Source organism: Oncorhynchus gorbuscha, linkage group LG01 (genome assembly GCF_021184085.1).
Source record: "Oncorhynchus gorbuscha isolate QuinsamMale2020 ecotype Even-year linkage group LG01, OgorEven_v1.0, whole genome shotgun sequence".
NCBI classification, from domain to species: Eukaryota; Metazoa; Chordata; class Actinopteri; order Salmoniformes; family Salmonidae; genus Oncorhynchus; species Oncorhynchus gorbuscha.
This window is the reverse complement of record NC_060173.1, coordinates 109,042,306-109,057,181: the sequence shown is the minus strand read 5'-3', so window position 1 is coordinate 109,057,181 and position 14,876 is coordinate 109,042,306. Positions and strand designations below refer to the sequence as shown.

The following is a 14,876-nucleotide window of genomic DNA, read 5'->3' as shown; positions in this document are numbered from 1 at the left end:
TGTTGATATCATTGTTAAGAAGACAGAGTAGTGCTTTATTATGGACAGTCCTTAGCTACTGTTGCATCAACATGTTTTGACCATAACAGTTTACCATCCATGGTTGCGCCAAGCAGTTTAGTCTCCTCAACTTGCTCAATTTCCACATTATTCACTACAATATGTAGTTGAGGTTTAGGATTTAGTGGATGAATTGTCCCAAATACAATGCTTTTAGGTTTTGAAATATTTAGCATTAACTTATTTCTTGCCACCAATTCTGATACTGACTGCAGCCCTTTAAGTAATTTCACTTGCTGTGGTAGCTGACATGTGTAGAGTGTAGAGTCATCACCATACATAGACACACAGGCTTTACTCAGAGCCAGTAGCAGGTCATTAGTAAAGATTGAAAAAAAGTAAGAGGCCTAGACAGCCGCCCTGGGGAATGCCTGACTACCTGGATTATGTTGGTGAGGCTTCCATTAAAGAACTCTCTGTGTTCTGTTAGACAGGTAACTGTCTACATTTTTATTTTATTTCACCTTTATTTAACCAGGTAGGCAAGTTGAGAACAAGTTCTCATTTACAATTGCGACCTGGCCAAGATAAAGCAAAGCAGTTCGACACATACAACAACACAGAGTTACACATGGAGTAAAACAAACATACAGTCAATAATACAGTAGAAAAATAAGTCTATATACGATGTGAGCAAATGAGGTAAGATAAGGGATGTAAAGGCAAAAACAGGCCATTTACTTAGTGTTGGTAACAGGCTGATTGGTTGGCTGTTTGGTCCTTCTGTAGCTCAGTTGGTAGAGCATGGCGTTTGTAACGCCAGGATAGTGGGTTCGATCCCCGGGACCACCCATACGTAGAATGTATGCACACATGACTGTAAGTCGCTTTGGATAAAAGCGTCTGCTAAATGGCATATATTATTATTATTATATTAAAGGGTGCATTGCTATTCTTGGGTAGCGGAATGACTTTTCCTTCCCTCCAGGCCTGAGGGAACACTATTTCCTGTAGGCTAAGATTGAAGAGATCGCAAATAGGAGTGGCAATATAGTCCACTATCATCCTCAATATCGTCCACTATCATCCTCAGTAATTTTCCATCCAGATTGTCAGACCCCGGTGGCTTGTCATTGTTGATAGACAACAATACTTTTTTTCACCTCTTCCACACTCACTTTACGGAATTCAAAATGACTATGCTTGTTTTTCATAATTTGGTCAGTTATACTTGGATGTGTAGTTTCATATAAAGCATGTATAAAGCATATATATTTATGTACCATATATTATATTTCTATCTTCAAAGGTAGATGTCTGTGTTTTAGAGTTTCTCAACTAATATCCACTCAGAACTATGGCAAATTTGCCAGCCACTTTGCAATTATGTTACATGCTAGCCAATACAATCATTTTTAAACTTTCTCATCAAATTTCTGTCAGACATTTGAGAGCATGATGTATCCCTGTGTTCCTCTGTAGTCATCTATGAGACGTCATGTTTCCCTGTGTTCCTCTGTAGCCATCTATGAGTCATGATGTTTCCCTGTGTTCCTCTGTAGCCATCTATGAGTCATGATGTTTCTCTGTGTTCCTCTGTAGCCATCTATGAGACATGATGTTTCCCTGTGTTCCTCTGTAGCCATCTATGAGTCATGATGTTTCCCTGTGTTCCTCTGTAGCCATCTATGAGTCATGATGTTTCCCTGTGTTCCTCTGTAGCCATCTATGAGTCATGATGTTTCCCTGTGTTCCTCTGTAGCCATCTATGAGTCATGATGTTTCCCTGTGTTCCTCTGTAGCCATCTATGAGTCATGATGTTTCCCTGTGTTCCTCTGTAGCCATCTATGAGTCATGATGTTTCCTGTGTTCCTCTGTAGCCATCTATGAGACGTCATGTTTCCCTGTGTTCCTCTGTAGCCATCTATGAGACGTCATATTTCTCTGTGTTCCTCTGTAGCCATCTACGAGTCATGATGTTTCCCTGTGTTCCTCTGTAGCCATCTATGAGACGTCATGTTTCCCTGTGTTCCTCTGTAGCCATCTATGAGGCATGATGTTTCCCTGTGTTCCTCTGTAGCCATCTATGAGGCATCATGTGAGGCCTACCGTCTGACTGGCAGCTCCTCAGGCTACTTCTCCATTGATCCAGATGGCAGTGGTCCACTGGCGCCCACACAAGTCTACTGCAACATGACAGGTGAGCTTCCACCGGGGCCCCCAGTTTTGGTAAAAAATATCCGATTCAGTCACTGACAGATCACATTGCTTTGACCCACAGCACAACTGGCAGCCAAGCTATCATGTGGAAAATCATTAGGGTTACTCAATATGGACCTGCCCGTTGGTTACAATGAGAGCTTCAAATAAATATTTGGGTAAATCTCTGCTGTAAATAAGAACGTATTTGTGTAAAAGTGTGCAAAGTTACTAAAAAAGTGGGGGAAAAAAGTGAATACACAAAATGATCAAGGATCTGATTCATGTCTGTGTCTCATGTCTTCAGGGCTTTAGACTTTTGACAGACGGAGTAAAGGAATGAGAGCTTGATGCCTCAACGCTGGCACTCAAGACAATATCCATTACTTGCTGTCATGAGCTTACAGCTCTGACCTTTACGGAGGTAAATGCAACATTTAAGTAATTACGGAGGCTGTTTGGCTGGCTGGCTGGCTGGCTGGCTGGTTGGCTGGGTGGTTGGCTGGCTGGGTGGTTGGCTGGCTGGCTGGCTGGCTGGCTGGCTGGTGGTTGGCTGGCTGGCTGGCTGGCTGGGTGGCTGGCTGGCTGGCTGGCTGGCTGGGTGGTTGGCTGGCTGGCTGGCTGGCTGGCTGGCTGGTTGGCTGGCCGGCTGGCTGGCTGGCTGGCTGGCTGGCTGGTTGGCTGGCTGGGTGGTTGGCTGGGAGGCTGGCTGGCTGGCTGGCTGGCTGGCTGGGTGGTTGGCTGGGAGGCTGGCTGGCTGGCTGGCTGGCTGGCTGGCTGGCTGGCTGGCTGGCTGGCTGGTTGGCTGGCTGGGTGGTTGGCTGGCCGGCTGGCTGGGAGGCTGGCTGGCTGGGAGGGTGGGTGGGTGGGTGGGTGGGTGGGTGGGTGGGTGGGTGGGTGGTTGGCTGGCCGGCTGGCTGGCTGGGTGGCTGGCTGGCTGCCTGTTGATAGTCTGGCAGCTGCCTGTTGATAGTCTGGCTCAATATCACAATGTTTGCCTTTTTTTTTGCCCTCCACAAATCCTAATAATTTTGCATTGAGTCGCCTCAGGTTGACCTCAATTAAAGAATCTATTAGAGATGTAAATAACTCTCAGCTTGACAACCTGGGATGTGAATAATCACAAAGTGGAAGAGGATTTTCTCTCAGGCAAGGTAAACACCAATTCCCCCATAGTACATCAAATGGGGGGATGGTAATGAATAGAGGTTCTCACCTCATTGAATCATGCAAACTATTCACACTTGGTTAGAGAGCCTACAGAAAGTCTTATGTTTGACTGTGGATTACTGTACATGCAGGAAGCCCATTTTTAATCAACCTAATCATTAATTCAACATGTTTATTTGGATATTGGCTTGTACTAAGTCAAAGCTTGTGAATGTATCCAAGGTTTTATAATCAAAAGGTTCACAATGATACAACCAACCGGCTCTGCACATCATTTACAGCATGTTACAGGTCAAAATGTCTTCAGGTTTGTGTTTTGTTCTATGTTGTGTTGTAGAGAACAAGGTGTGGACAGTAGTGACCCACAACAGCACAGATCCAGTCAGGGTCCAAGGTTCTACACTACATAATCCCTACATTATGAAGTTTAACTACAGCGCCTCACCTGAACAACTGATGGCCCTCGTGTCCGGGTCAGAGCAGTGTCAACAGGAAGTAGTATACAGCTGCAGGAAGTCCCGCCTCTTCAACACCAGAGGTGAGTTGGGTTGATAGCATCCTGTTCATCTTATAAAGTCAAACTTAGACATGTTCCCAGATGGACCTGTTCCATAATATGACTGGTTAGTATTCTAAGAATGAACCTGACTCTGACCAGAGTGTGTGAATATACGCTCAATCCTCTAAACATTGATCCCATTATCTTGCAATAACTTGAAAGGCTACCGCCCAGCATGTTTCTGAGCATCAATCTTCAATTGCTTTGAGAGCAAACGGTCTCCCAGGCATCCCACATTTGCTCCTAAATCATGAAAGATTCATGAAGTTCTGAATTCCCTGATTCCCTGGCTGTCATGTGTGCGCAAACAAACAAGTTAATTTTCACAGTGGATCAATAAGAGACAGGAAACAAGTCATTTCATGGGCTATATATGAACAGTGTCAGATGGAACATGAATACTGTAGGTTGTTTTCTGCTGGCTGTCGTGCTTCAACACATATATTCTCTCTATTGAAGATCAATGATGTTCAGCCCCTCTGTCATACACAGCATGTTACTTAGCTGTTCAATAAATATAGCGATCAATAATTGTTAATTATTAGACCAATTTGGCAAATGGATTTATGTAAATTTGCATGATTTAAAAAGTGTATTTTTGTGAACTCATACATCACACCGTAATGAATGTGTAACCTGCACACATTAATGGAATATGGTTCACATTAGTTTAATATGTTTGATTGTTATTAATTTGTTCGTCATTTTCATTTGTTTAATTATGTGTCTGTAGTGTCGGGCACAGGCAACAGCTGCAGCTTGTAATATGACAAGAAAAGGCCAATTAGCATCCCACAATGACACTGTAATTTTGACTCGTCTTCTCGATTCATTATACCGTTTCATCTTCAGGGCATTCGGAAAGTATTCAGACCCCTTGATTTTATCCACATTTTGGTACGTTACAGCCTTATTCTAAAATTGATTAAATTATTATTTTTCCTCATAAATCTACACACTCCTTAATGATAAATGCAAAACATGTTTCCAGAAATTAGCAAATGTTTTAAAAATAAAAAACTGAAATATGACATTTACATAAGTATTCATACCCTTTACTCAGTACTTTGTTGAATCACCTTTGGCAGCGATTACAGCCTCAAGTCTTCTTGGGTATGACGCTACAAGCTTGGCACACCTGTATTTGGGGTGTTTCTCCCATTCTTCTCTGCAGATCCTCTCAAGCTCTGTCAGGTTGGATGGGGAGCGTCGCTGCACAGCTATTTTCAGGTCTCTCAGAGATGTTCGATCGGGTTCAAGTCCGGGCTCTGCCTGGGCCACTCAAGGACATTCAGAGACTCCTGCGTTGTCTTAGCTATGTGCTTAGGGTCGTTGCACAGCTATTTTCAGGTCTCTCAGAGATGTTCGATCGGGTTCAAGTCCGGGCTCTGCCTGGGCCACTCAAGGACATTCAGAGACTCCTGCGTTGTCTTAGCTATGTGCTTAGGGTCGTTGGAAGGTGAATCTTCGCCTCAGCCTGGGGAGATTTTCATCAAGGATCTCTCAGTACTTTGTTGCGTTCATCTTTTCCTGGATCCTGACTAGTCTCCAAGCCCCTGCTGCTGAAAAACATCTCAGCATGATGCTGCCACCACCATGCTTCACCGTAGGGATGGTGCCAAAGAGTTCAATCTTGGTTTCATCTTGCTTCTCATGGTCTGAGACGCTTTAGGTGCCTTTTAGCAAACTCCAAGCGGGCTGTCATGTGCCTTTTTACTGAAGAATGCCTTCCATCTGGCCACTCTACCACAAAGGCCTGATTGGTGGAGTGCTGCAGAGATGGTTGTCCTTCTAGAAGGTTCCATGTTGTGTTGATAGAAGCCTATATCTATGCAGATAACTGAGAGGATACTTCCTGCAGGCCCGGAGTGTCTCTCAGGCAGAGTCATGTTGTGTTGATAGAAGCCTATATCTATGCAGAGAACTGAGAGGATACTTCCTGCAGGCCTGTAGTGTCTCTCAGGCAGAGTCATGTTGTGTTGATAGAAGCCTATATCTATGCAGAGAACTGAGAGGATACTTCCTGCAGGCCTGTAGTGTCTCTCAGGCAGAGTCATGTTGTGGGACAGAAGACTGTAGCAGGGCCACTTACAGATGCTCCAGGAAATGAGCCCTGCGAGTCTAACTGACATCACTGAGGACTCATTGACACAATGCCATGGGATACCAAAAGATTCCCAGGGCTCTAATCACATTCACTGTGCAGATTCTGTTTCTCTACATGTGGACCTAATTGTAATCCTGTGACTGGTCCAGATGGCAGCCCTCTGTCCTGGTGGGTGGACCAGGGTGGAGAGAGACGGACCTACTGGGGAGGCTTCCTGCCAGGTGTTCAGCAGTGCTCCTGCAGCCTGGAGGAGAACTGCATGGACATGAACTACTTCTGCAACTGTGATGCCGACACAGACTCATGGTAACTAGGCAAATATGTCTCTCTGTGTATCTACTGGGCTGTTCGTTGATCAATATAAAGGCTGGACAGACCTTTGCGTTTGTCTTTTTGATCATAATGAAAATGTTTTTGGCGCATTACTTATTTTCCATATAGAACTTTAAATACAGGGATATCTTCATCACAATTCAACTGCTGGAAAACATTTACTATACGAAGGTAGAAATCACTATAAAACATATTCAACTGCAGTTCTTATGATAATATTCTTAATTACATCATTTGTTTTAAACTAGAATTCTGTTGTGTACATTATTTTTTAAACATTTATTCTCACCCTGTGTTCCCCCATGTAATTTTGCATTTCTCCTGAGATACGGTCCAGACCTTGATCACTCCATCTTTATAGGGTTTATTCTGAAGTTTCAATGCTGACTGAGGATTGGATTAGTTTATCAGTAGTGAAATTAAGAGGCTTCTCTCCCTCTGTCTATTGCAGGGCTAATGACACTGGAGTACTTTCTTACAAAGAGCACTTACCAGTGAGTGAGATCGTGATTGGAGACACCAACAGAACTGGCTCTGAGGCGCTCTACAGAATCGGCCCGCTGCGTTGTTATGGCGACAGTAGGTGAACTGTTTTATTTTGTAACATTTTTATCTTACAGATGGTCCCTTTGAACATCCTTGTTTTTCCAGGCAAAATGTTGAGTAACTATTGACTGTGTTCAAACTTAGAAAATACGTGTATTTCCTGTTTTCTAGAGTCTGTGTGGAATGCAGCGTCCTTCTACCAGGAGTCATCCTACCTGCACTTCCCCACCCTCCAGGCAGAGCTCAGCGCTGACATCTCCTTCTACTTCAAGACCAGCGCTCCCTCAGGAGTCTTCCTGGAGAACGTGGGCCTCAAGGACTTCATCAGAGTGGAGCTCAGCTGTGAGTTTGTTAGCCGTACTCGCACGCACATGCACACACTCACACGCACACACACACGCACGCACACACACACACACGCACGCACGCATGCACGCACACACGTACACACACACACGCACGCACACACGCACACACGCACACGCACGCACGCACGCACGCACGCACGCACGCACACACACACACACACACACACACACACACACACACACACACACACACACACACACACACACACACACACACACACACACACACACACCAGGATCCATTTGGAGGAGGCCAGTGGTTTGAAATCATAAATATTCTGTTTTCTGATGAAAGCACTTCCCAGCTACAGTAGCCGACATTTGACATGCAGCTAGAAAAATGTGCAAGATGTCATGACCTGCGCTGCATAATGTAATACTAATGACACACACGGTGCTCTGTTATCAAGATGTCACTCCTGACCTGCGCTGCATAATGTAATACTAATGACACACACGGTGCTCTGTTATCAAGCTGTCACTCCTGACCTGCGCTGCATAATGTAATACTAATGACACACACGGTGCTCTGTTATCAAGCTGTCACTCCTGACCTGCGCTGCATAATGTAATACTAATGACACACACGGTGCTCTGTTATCAAGCTGTCAAGCCTCTAAAAACATTTTCCTTGGCAGCCATGTAAACAGCGGCTGTTGAATAAAATAATGATCAAACTACATTGTGAATGTATTGGCTAGCAATGTCTTGAGTTCAAAATGAGTCTGTAAAAGCTTATCTTGAAGTCTTTCGTAATGTTCCATTTGGAGCTCTGAAATAAGTGCAGCGTGTATGCATATATAATATGACTGTAAGGTACTGTGGTTGGATGGATGGATGGATGGAGACGTAGGATGAGGTTGGGGGTGGAGGCTCACTTCTTTTTATTTATTTTATTTACATACAGGTGGAAGCTATCTTTTCAATTATATTAATTTGTGTATTGCACCTATAGCCCCCGCCTCCCCCCAACAAGAAAATAAATTGTGTAAAGATTTGGTCACAAATAAAGCCTTTGAAGATCAATGCATCACATTTGTATCTCATCGACACAGAACGAAATGGTGTCCCATAGAAAAGAGGAGTCTCAGATTCACTACTAACCTGAATGACTGTCAGCTTGTGTCCCCGTTCTGTTCCCCCAGCTCCATTCGCAGTGACGTTCTCCTTTGATGTGGGAAACGGGCCGGTGGTCCTGGCCATTAAGTCCCACATGCCCCTGAATGACAGGCAGTGGCACTATGTGAGGGCGGAGCGCAGCGTGAAGGAGGCCTCCCTGCAGGTGGACCAGCTACCCCTGCGCTTCCTGGAAGCTCCATCTGAGGGACACCTCCGCCTCCGGCTCAACAGCCAGCTGTTTGTGGGTAGGACCAGCCTCATAGTCTCAGTCTCAACAGCCAGCTGTGTGTTGGTAGGACCAGCCTCATAGTCTCAGTCTCAACAGCCAGCTGTTTGTGGGTAGGACCAGCCCCATAGTCTCAGTCTCAACAGCCAGCTGTGTGTTGGTAGGGCTGGCCTGGCCTCATAGCCTTAGTTTCAGTCTCATCAGCCAGCTGTGTGTTGGTAGGGCTGGCCTCATAGTCTCAGTCTCAACAGCCAGCTGTGTGTTGGTAGAGCTGGCCTCATAGTCTCAGTCCCAGCCAGCTGTGTGTTGGTTGGGCTGGCCTCATAGTCTCAGTCTCATCAGCCAGCTGTGTGTTGGTAGAGCTGGCCTCATAGTCTCAGTCTCATCAGCCAGCTGTGTGTTGGTAGGGCTGGCCTCATAGTCTCAGTTGCATCAGCCAGCTGTGTGTTGGTTGGGCTGGCCTCATAGCCTTAGTTTCAGTCTCATCAGCCAGCTGTGTGTTGGTAGAGCTGGCCTCATAGTCTCAGTCTCATCAGCCAGCTGTGTGTTGGTAGGGCTGGCCTCATAGTCTCAGTTGCATCAGCCAGCTGTGTGTTGGTTGGGCTGGCCTCATAGTCTCAGTTTTATCAGCCAGCTGTGTGTTGGTAGGGCTGTCCTCATAGCCTCAGTCTCATCAGTCAGCTGTGTGTTGGTAGAGCTGGCCTCATTAGTCTCAGTCTTATCAGCCAGCTGTGTGTTGGTAGGGCTTATCCTCATAGTCTCAGTCTCATCAGCCAGCTGTGTGTTGGTAGAGCTGGCCTCATAGTCTCAGTCTCATCAGCCAGCTGTGTGTTGGTAGGGCTGGCCTGGCCTCATAGCCTTAGTTTCAGTCTCATCAGCCAGCTGTGTGTTGGTAGAGCTGGCCTCATAGTCTCAGTCTCATCAGCCAGCTGTGTGTTGGTAGGGCTGGCCTCATAGTCTCAGTCTCATCAGCCAGCTGTGTGTTGGTAGGGCTGGCCTCATAGTCTCAGTCTCATCAGCCAGCTGTGTGTTGGTAGAGCTGGCCTCATAGTCTCAGTCTCATCAGCCAGCTGTGTGTTGGTAGAGCTGCCTCATTAGTCTCAGTCTTATCAGCCAGCTGTGTGTTGGTAGGGCTGGCCTCATAGTCTCAGTCTCATCAGCCAGCTGTGTGTTGGTAGAGCTGGCCTCATAGTCTCAGTCTCATCAGCCAGCTGTGTGTTGGTAGGGCTGGCCTCATAGTCTCAGTCTCATCAGCCAGCTGTGTGTTGGTAGGGCTGGCCTCATAGTCTCAGTCTCATCAGCCAGCTGTGTGTTGGTAGGGCTGGCCTCATAGTCTCAGTCTCATCAGCCAGCTGTGTGTTGGTAGAGCTGTCCTCATAGTCTCAGTCTCATCAGCCAGCTGTGTGTTGGTAGGGCTGGCCTGGCCTCATAGTCTCAGTCTCATCAGCCAGCTGTGTGTTGGTAGAGCTGTCCTCATAGCCTCAGTCTCATCAGCCAGCTGTGTGTTGGTAGAGCTGTCCTCATAGTCTCAGTCTCATCAGCCAGCTGTGTGTTGGTAGAGCTGTCCTCATAGTCTCAGTCTCATCAGCCAGCTGTGTGTTGGTAGGGCTGGCCTGGCCTCATAGTCTCAGTCTCATCAGCCAGCTGTGTGTTGGTAGAGCTGTCCTCATAGCCTCAGTCTCATCAGCCAGCTGTGTGTTGGTAGAGCTGTCCTCATAGTCTCAGTCTCATCAGCCAGCTGTGTGTTGGTAGAGCTGTCCTCATAGTCTCAGTCTCATCAGCCAGCTGTGTGTTGGTAGGGCTGGCCTCATAGTCTCAGTCTCATCAGCCAGCTGTGTGTTGGTAGAGCTGTCCTCATAGTCTCAGTCTCATCAGCCAGCTGTGTGTTGGTAGAGCTGTCCTCATAGCCTCAGTCTCATCAGCCAGCTGTGTGTTGGTAGGGCTGGCCTCATAGTCTCAGTCTCATCAGCCAGCTGTGTGTTGTTAGAGCTGGCCTCATAGCCTCAGTCTCATCAGCCAGCTGTGTGTTGGTAGAGCTAGTGTTAACAGCCCCTCTGTGGATTAATATGTACATAGAGCAGTTCTAAATGTGTTACCATATAAACCATATAAATGAGTTGTAACTAATACAGTATTTTAAAATACAAAGCAAGTACTTTTATGTATGTGGTCTCTGTTTCAATCCCTGGCATCTCCACCATTGTTTGGCTCCCGAGTGGCGCAGCGGTTTAAGACACTGCATCTCAGTGCATATGCAGTCACTGTAGTCCCTGATTGGAATCCAGGCTGCATCACATCCTGGAAGTCCCATTGGGTGGCTCACAATTGGCCCAGCGTCAATTATTTTTTTACCTTTATTTAACTAGGCAAGTCAGTTAAGAACAAACTCTTATTCCTAGGCCGTTTCAATGACGGGGCAGAAGGACAGATTTGTACCTTGTCAGCTTGTGGATTTGAACTTGCAACCTATCGGTTACTAGTCCAACGCTCTAACCACTAGGCTACCCTGCCGCCCGATACCTGAATACCTGAAATATGATTTGAACCCAGGTCTGGTTGTAACATTGTAACAGGCATTATGAACTAGTTATAACCTGTCGTCCCTCCTCCAGGGGGAACAGCAGCTGGTACTCAGTAGAATGTGATGCTTTATATACTAATTGTGTTATAACACTGTAATAAACATATGAACTAGTTATAACCTGTCGTCTCTCCTCCAGGGGGAACGGCGGCTAGGCAGAGGGGCTTCTTGGGTTGCATCAGAACTCTGACTATAAACGGTGTGAACTTTAACCTGGAGGAGCGGGCTAAGATGACCCCGGGGGTGAGCGCTGGCTGCCCCGGCCACTGCAGTGGCTCCAGCAGTCTCTGCCACAACAGCGGGAGGTGCATTGAGAAGAACAGCGGCTACATCTGTGACTGCTCTCAGTCTGCCTATGGGGGGCCCTCCTGCAAGGAAGGTGTGAAAAGCATAGTAACTCCATCACAGAGGTTAAGGGGTTAATTTAGCTGTAATGTTGTTTCATCTATTCATTCTGATGCTGAATCTACGATTCTAACCTTTAACTTCAAGTGTACGTACAAAACATGCACTTCCAGTTTGTATAGTATCATTTCTAACAGCTGGGGGAAAGTTCCCTCGCCAAGTGCAATCTGCTGCAGTCTGGAGAAGTTCCCTCGCCAAGTGCAATCTGCTGCAGTCAGGAGAAGTTCCCTCGCCAAGTGCAATCTGCTGCAGTCAGGAGAAGTTCCCTCGCCAAGTGCAATCTGCTGCAGTCAGGAGAAGTTCCCTCGCCAAGTGCAATCTGCTGCAGTCAGGAGAAGTTCCCTCGCCAAGTGCAATCTGCTGCAGTCAGGAGAAGTTCCCTCGCCAAGTGCAATCTGCTGCAGTCTGGAGAAGTTCCCTCGCCAAGTGCAATCTGCTGCAGTCAGGAGAAGTTGACTAACATAGAGCTGTGTCACGACAGCCCTTTTACAGAAATCTAACGTCGCTCAGAGGTGATGAAAACCTTGAATATTTAGTGTTTTCAAGTGAAATATTCGATGCCAGCAAAGATCTTAGGCCAAAGATCTTATCAAGATCTTATCCTCAGTCCTAATGTTCACTTGCTCTTGAAGTATTGAAGTAGAGGTGTTGAGATCAGTGGCAGAGTGCAGATTGGAGTCCATCTGAAGAAGAGATCAAAGAGGGATGAGATGAGATGACAGATCCTTCATCCTCCGCTGTCTTTGGTCTGTCTCTGCTCTCACATTCACACTAATCTAGGCCTCCATTATCATGGAGCAGACAAGCCTGAAATCTTCCACTGGTCTGAAATACAATAGTCTCACTTTGATCCAATCCCACTACCGTAGCATCTGGAACACAGAACTTACACAATATTGTTATTTTTTTAAACATTTTTCTTTTTACTTTTAGATGGCCATAAACATATTAGCAGAATGGCAGATGCTATTTAAGTTGCTGCCTCTGGGGTAGTTACTGTAGCATGATGGCTAGCAACAAGTAAGAGAGGACCATATTGTGCTGGACTGTCACCCATGATAAAATACATTACCTAACCCATGCTCTCTCTCCCTGTCCCTACAGAGGTGTCTGTGTCGTTTAACAGAGAGTCGTCGGTGACCTACACCTTCCAGGAGCCTTTCTCTGTGATGCAGAATAGGAGCTTCCAGGCCTCCAGTGTCTACAGAGGGAACAGCAGGGCCAGAGAGAACATGGCTTTCATCTTCATGACCACACAGAGCCCTGCCATGCTGCTCACTGTCAGCACCTTCAGCCAGCAGTACATAGCAGTCATCCTGGCACGCAACGGTAGGGACACGTCTAGGATTATCAAGGTAGGCTTCAACCCTTTGAATTCACAGTTTAACCCAGCTTGTGTTGTGGTCTACAGGGAGTATCCAGATCTGGTACCATCTCCATGTGGACAGGAGACCAGATGTGTTCAGTCCCAGACCCTCCAGCCTGGCAGACGGACGCCTCCACCGTATCAGAATCCACCGTGAGGGAAAAGACGTCTACCTACAGGTGAGCAAAGGATAAATATGGGACTTTTACAACAAATGGGATTTCTACATTTGAGGTATGAAATAGAAATGTAGGAACAGGAGAGGGTGAGGAGCAGGGGAGGGAGAATAAGGTGAGGAGCAGGGGAGAGTGAAGAGGGTGAGGAGCAGGGGAGAGAGAATAGGGTGAGGAGCAGGGGAGAGAGAATAGCGTGAGGAGCAGGGGAGAGAGAATAGGGTGAGGAGCAGGGGAGAGAGAAGAGGGTGAAGAGCAGGGGAGAGAGAATAGGGTGAGGAGCAGGGGAGAGAGAATAGGGTGAAGAGCAGGGGAGAGAGAACCGGGTGAGGAGCAGGGGAGAGAGAATAGGGTGAGGAGCAGGGGAGAGTGAAGAGGGTGAGGAGCAGGGGAGAGAGAATAGGGTGAGGAGCAGGGGAGAAATAATAGGGTGAGGAGCAGGGGAGAGAGAATAGGCTGAGGAGCAGGATTAGAGAGAATAAGGTGAGGAGCAGGGGAGAGAGAATAGGATGAGGAGCAGGGGAGAAAGAATAGGGTGAGGAGCAGGGGAGAGAGAATAGGGTGAGGAGCAGGGGAGAGAGAATAGGATGAGGAGCAAGGGAGAAAGAATAGGGTGAGGAGCAGGGGAGAGAGAATAGGATGAGGAGCAGGGGAGAAAGAATAGGGTGAGGAGCAGGGGAGAGAGAATAGGGTGAGGAGCAGGGGAGAGTGAAGAGGGTGAGGAGCAGGGGAGAGAGAATAGGGTGAGGAGCAGGGGAGAGAGAATAGGATGAGGAGCAGGGGAGAGTGAAGAGGGTGAGGAGCAGGGGAGAGAGAATAGGGTGAGGAGCAGGGGAGAGAGAATAGGGTGAGGAGCAGGGGAGAGAGAATAAGGTGAGGAGCAGGGGAGAGAGAATAGGATGAGGAGCATCAGAGAAAGAATAGGGTGAGGAGCAGGGGAGAGAGAATAGGGTGAGGAGCAGGGGAGAGAGAATAGGGTGAAGAGCAGGGGAGAGAGAACCGGGTGAGGAGCAGGGGAGATAGAAGAGGGTGAAGAGCAGGGGAGAGAAAATAGGGTGAAGAGCAGGGGAGAGAGAACTGGGTGAGGAGCAGGGGAGATAGAAGAGGGAGAGAAGCAGGGGAGAGAGAAGAGGGTGAGGAGTAGGTGGTGAAGAGGGTGAGGAGTAGGGGATGAAGAGGGTAAGGAGTAGGGGGTGAAGAGGGTGAGGAGTAGGGGGTGAAGAGGGTGAGGAGTAGGGGGTGAAGAGGGTGAGGAGTAGGGGGTGAAGAGGGTGAGGATCAGGGGAGAGAGAAGAGGATGAGGAGCAGGGGAGAGAGAATAGGGTGAGGAACAGTAGAGATTGAGGAGGGTGAGGAGCAGGGGAGAGAGAAGAGTGTGAGGAGCAGGGGAGATAGAAGAGGGTGAGAAGCAGGGGAGAGACAAGAGGGTGAGGGAGTAGGGTGGGGTGAAGAGGGTGAGGAGTAGGGGGTGAAGAGGGTGAGGAGTGAGGGCAGGGGAGGTGAAGGGGGGCAGTAGGAGTAGGAGGGTGAGGAGTAGGGAGTGAAGAGGGTGAGGAGTAGGGGGTGAAGAGGGTGAGGAGTAGGGGGTGAGGAGGGTGAGGAGTAGGCTAGTGAAGAGTGTGAGGAGTAGGCTAGTGAAGAGTGTGAGGAGTAGGCTAGTGAAGAGTGTGAGGAGTAGGCTAGTGAAGAGTGTGAGGAGTAGGCTAGTGAAGAGTGTGAGGAT

At 47.5% G+C, this 14,876-nt stretch overlaps 1 protein-coding gene across 1 annotated transcript in view; it reads left to right on the top strand.

Annotated features, from left to right (window-relative positions):
* Nucleotides 1–14,876, top strand: part of LOC123990829 (contactin-associated protein-like 5) — a 36,961-nt gene that overhangs the window by 12,893 nt on the left and 9,192 nt on the right. The window contains exons 10-18 of the mRNA XM_046291758.1: nt 2,082–2,201; nt 3,708–3,908; nt 6,186–6,342; nt 6,821–6,948; nt 7,087–7,257; nt 8,429–8,647; nt 11,349–11,588; nt 12,719–12,943; nt 13,026–13,159. Of these exons, the coding sequence (XP_046147714.1) occupies nt 2,082–2,201; nt 3,708–3,908; nt 6,186–6,342; nt 6,821–6,948; nt 7,087–7,257; nt 8,429–8,647; nt 11,349–11,588; nt 12,719–12,943; nt 13,026–13,159 (1,595 nt within the window). The remainder of the gene's footprint in view (nt 1–2,081; nt 2,202–3,707; nt 3,909–6,185; nt 6,343–6,820; nt 6,949–7,086; nt 7,258–8,428; nt 8,648–11,348; nt 11,589–12,718; nt 12,944–13,025; nt 13,160–14,876) is intronic.